The following is a 5,023-nucleotide window of genomic DNA, read 5'->3' as shown; positions in this document are numbered from 1 at the left end:
AACTGCAGAGGGCCTATTGACCCATACTTCCTCTTGATGCTTCTATATTGGTTCGGAGTCTTGAAGTGGGTAGAATATAACTGTTGATTGCTGGTGTTGACTTTTTGATGTGTAGTGCCTCGCAGATGTCGAGCCGCCTGCTATCCCTGTATCTATCGATGATTTCTGTGTTGTTTGTTAAGATTTCTCTGGTAATGGTCTGGTTGTGAGAGGAGATTATATGTTCCTTTATGGAGCCCTGTTGTTTATGCATTGTTAATCGCCTGGAAAGAGACGTTGTTGTCTTGCCTATATATTGAGTTCTTTGGGGCTCACAGTCCCCAAGTGGGCATTTAAAGACATATGCCTTCAAATGCCACCACCATCTTTTGTCCGGTCGTGATGGTCGAGTGGTTAAGGTGTCCTGTACACCAGTTGCAGAGTGCTCCTGGCAGTATGTGAGTTTTGAGTTATATATAATATATATATATATATATATATATATATATATATATATATATATATATATATATATATATATATATATATATATATATATATATATATATATATATATATATATATATATATATATATATATGTTGTTATTTATGATCGAAAAAGTAAGATTAATAATTCTAATGAATTTTTTCAATATTTCTTATGTTTGTTTTTACTGTCGATGGTAATTGAAAAATCAATTCTCCAAAATTCATTTTTATTTCTAGTCTGACGCGACGTTTGAACGCGTTTTGTAATTTCGTATTAGATTTTCAAAGACTTTAGTTTACACACACACACACACCTGTAACCTGAAAACACTTAACAGAGTTTTACTAATTCTAACGCTAAACAGGTTGTCTTATATACTCGCATTTGGGTGAAGTGATATTTTGAAACAGTTTTGGATGAGGTGAACAAACTTTTGACCAAGACAAGACAGAACACGGTGCAATGGGTATAAATTGGATAAGTGAAAGGGAAGAATGGAAATAACTGGAAAGGGACTATTGGCCTATACTTCCTCTTGATACTTCTATATTGGTACGGAGTCTTGAAGTGGGTAGAATATAGTTGTGGATTAATTAGCTGTTGATTGCTAGTGTTAACTTTTTGATGTGTAGTGCCTCGCAGATGTCGAGCTGCCTGCTATCGCTGTATCTATCGACGATTTCTGTGTTGTTTGTTTAACAAACAAAATCGACGATTTCTGTGTTGTTTGTTTAACAAACAACATCGATGATTTCTGTGTTGTTTTCTTTTTCTGTTTTCCTTCTACTATTATTCTTCCTTTTACCCCAAGACAAAATTGTATCACAGACCATTCCCCTCTGGAAATTTGGGTGAGGCTAGCAACAAGCGTGTGGCTTCCAACTTTGGATAGGCAGACAGACAAAAAACATATATATATATATATATATATATATATATATATATATATATATATATATATATATATATATATATATATTTATATATATATATATATATATATATATATATATATATATATATATATATATATATATATATATATATATGTCGTACCTAGTAGCCAGAACGCACTTCTTAGCCTACTATGCAAGGCCCGATTTGCCTAATAAGCCAAGTTTTCATGAATTAATTGTTTTTCGACTACCTAACCTAACTTTTTCGGTTACCTAACCTAACCTAACCTATAAAGATAGGTTAGGTTAGGTTAGGTAGGGGTGGTTAGGTTCGGTCATATATCTCCGTTAATTTTAACTCCAATAAAAAAAATTGACCTCATACATAATGAAATGGGTAGCTTTATCATTTCATAAGAAAAAAAATAGAGAAAATATATTAATTCAGAAAAACTTGGCTTATTAGGCAAATCGGGCCTTGCATAGTAGGCTGAGAAGTGCGTTCTGGCTACTAGGTACGACATATATATATATATATATATATATATATATATATATATATATATATATATATATATATATATATATATATATATATATATATATATATATATATAAAGATAGGTTAGGTTAGGTTAGGTAGGGGTGGTTAGGTTCGGTCATATATCTACGTTAATTTTAACTCCAATAAAAAAAAATTGACCTCATACATAATGAAATGGGTAGCTATATCATTTCATAAGAAAAAAAATAGAGAAAATATATTAATTCAGGAAAACTTGGCTTATTAGGCAAATCGGGCCTTGCATAGTAGGCTGAGAAGTGCGTTCTGGCTACTAGGTACGACATATATATATATATATATATATATATATATATATATATATATATATATATAATATATATATATATATATATATATATATATATATATATATATATATATATATATATATATATATATATATATATGGTAAACAACAGAAGTACTATGACAGAGTGAATAAATAAATAGAAGCACAATAACAAATAACAGAAAATATCCCAGAAAAATTTCTGAGATATTTTGTTTGATGGTAAATAATTTCAATATGAAGGAATTCTAACTGTCCATTTTCTAGGGATCTATATAATTAATACACTATATGTTTTAATAAGTCAATAAATACAAAAAAATTCATCTTTCTTAACACACTATATATACAACTTGCCAAGGTTCACGTGTGGAGAGCATAAAGAGTTCCTAGTGACCTTGAATATAGAAGAACACTGAGAGGGTTTGGGTGGCCCCGCCCCTGTGTGGTATATAAGGCCACGCTGCCTCCAGCTGCCACAGTCAACACTGACACTCCTGAGCCATGAAGACCCTGGTTAGTACTCCTTCTGGCTCTAGCTTGATATTAACAGTAATTTTGCGTTTCTTTGCTTTACATTTTTTTGGACAGATCTACTATTTAATACTTGTTTATAATTATACCTGCTAATTTAGGAACTTTTACATGTTAGTAGTATGTATTTAAAACCATTATAGGTCATATTTTCTTGCATGCAACTGATTAAATTATTGCTTAAATATCTATGCAATCTTTACCGGCATATTTTAGTACTTTCATTGAAAAATAAGCAAATAAAAGTAAGTTAAAATTGTGTGTTTACTTAACAGGTCATTGTTGCCGCCCTGGCCGCCTTCTGCTTGGTGGACACAAGCGCTGCCCCAGAGGCTGAGCCCGGGTACCTTGGTGGCTTCGGAGGCTTTGGAGGTTTCGGTCGAGGCTTTGGGTTAGGATACGGAGGATATGGAGGATACGGAGGATATGGAGGATACGGAGGCTTCTATCGTGGAAAGAGGAGCGCTGAGCCTGAAGCTAATCCTGGTTACCTAGGTGGCTTCGGTGGCTTTGGAGGTTTCGGTCGAGGCTTTGGGTTAGGATATGGAGGATACGGAGGATATGGAGGATATGGAGGATACGGAGGATATGGAGGATATGGAGGATACGGAGGCTTCTACCGTGGAAAGAGGAGCGCTGAGCCTGCTGCTAAGCCTGAAGCTAAGCCTGCTGCTAAGCCTGAAGCTAAGCCTGCTGCTGACCCTAAAGCTACGCCTGCTGCTCAGCCTGAAGCTAAGCCTGGTTACCTAGGCGGCTTTGGTGGCTTCGGAGGTTTCGGAAGAGGCTATGGTGGATATGGGGGTTATGGAGGATACGGAGGCTATGGAGGCTATGGAGGCTATGGGTACTATGGCTAAACTTTTACTGTTGTCAACTGACTGACCCATTTCCTTACTTTAAATAAAAAAAAAATTAAACAAAAAATATAGATCTGAAACATCTCCCTATGATTTTTATTATTCCTCTTCAGAGTGTATATACAAGGTACCAATAAATATTGTGTTATTTCTTTACAATTGAAAATCAACTAACGTCACTGAGAAAGCATGCCATTGGTAGCAATGTGAAAGCATTATTCAGCAATGCACTTATGAGGGAGTTCATGAAAAAAATTTGGTTATCCATCATCTTCATCGACATTATTACAGTGTTTCAACCTAAATGTAATAGTTGGGTGAGACGATAACGACGCCATCTGTGGAGCACACCCAATTCGTTTAGGAAGGGAGGTGCGACGATGTGGGTTTGACATGTATATGAGTTGGATTGGGTTGTTATAAATAGAAGCTGTCTCGTATGGGCCAATAGGTCTTCTGCAGGTACCTTTATTCTTATGTTCTTATGATGTCAAGCCAACTGTAGGATGCACCCAACCCCCAATTCTTTTAGGAAGGAAGGCTTGACGATGTCAACGCCATCTGTGGAGCGCACTCGACCCCAATTTCAGTTCCCCGGTAGAAGGCTGTGATCGTATTTGATCCCTGTGTAGTTTCAGTCTTACTAACCACATTTTTAGTCTGCAGAAGTGATGTGGGTATTTATCGATTATCCTGGTCGTCAAGACTGAGATCACCCAGGGCAGTCCTGAACTCGAGACGTGTTCCAGTGGGAACAAGTGGCCGATGTCGGCGTAGACAGTGACTTGTTTGTAATACTTAGTGAAGTATTGGTGACTGGACCGGCGTACCCCGGGATGGCCAAGTTGAGTTACGAGATGGAAGTACTGTCCATCTGTTAAGTCTTGTTATAAGCCTGAGTGGAAGTCTGCCAGTGTGTTGCTGGAGACCTCTGCCAGAGTGGTGCTGGAGACCCCTGCCAGAGTGGTGCTGGAGACCTCTGCCAGAGTGGTGCTGGAGACCCCTGCCAGTGTGTTGCTGGAGACCTCTGCCAGTGTGTTGCTGGAGACTCCTGCCAGTGTGTTGCTGGAGACCTCTGCCAGAGTGGTGCTGGAGACCTCTGCCAGCGTGTTGCTGGAGACCCCTGCCAGTGTGTTGCTGCAGACCTCTGCCAGTGTGTTGCTGGAGACCCCTGCCAGTGTGTTGCTGGAGACCTCTGCCAGTGTGTTGCTGGAGACCCCTGCCAGTGTGTTGCTGGAGACCTCTGCCAGAGTGGTGCTGGAGACCTCTGCCAGCGTGTTGCTGGAGACCCCTGCCAGTGTGTTGCTGGAGATCTCTGCCAGTGTGTTGCTGGAGACCTCTGCCAGTGTGTTGCTGGAGACCTCTGCCAGCGTGTTGCTGGAGACCTCTGCCAGCGTGTTGCTGGAGACCT

General features: G+C 38.5%; 1 protein-coding gene across 1 annotated transcript; it reads left to right on the top strand.

The window, feature by feature from the left end:
* The first annotated feature begins 2,699 nt into the window (after nt 1-2,699).
* On the top strand, nt 2,700-3,696 carry LOC123746381 (shematrin-like protein 2). The gene is made up of 2 exons (XM_045727886.2): nt 2,700-2,737; nt 3,031-3,696. Exons 1-2 carry the CDS (start codon nt 2,726-2,728, stop codon nt 3,610-3,612), a joined length of 594 nt encoding a protein of 197 aa, XP_045583842.1. The 5' UTR covers nt 2,700-2,725; the 3' UTR covers nt 3,613-3,696.
* The last annotated feature ends 1,327 nt before the right edge of the window (nt 3,697-5,023 follow it).

The sequence above is a fragment of the Procambarus clarkii genome, chromosome 80 (genome assembly GCF_040958095.1).
Source record: "Procambarus clarkii isolate CNS0578487 chromosome 80, FALCON_Pclarkii_2.0, whole genome shotgun sequence".
Classification (NCBI taxonomy): Eukaryota; Metazoa; Arthropoda; class Malacostraca; order Decapoda; family Cambaridae; genus Procambarus; species Procambarus clarkii.
This window is presented reverse-complemented; position numbering and strand designations above follow the sequence as displayed.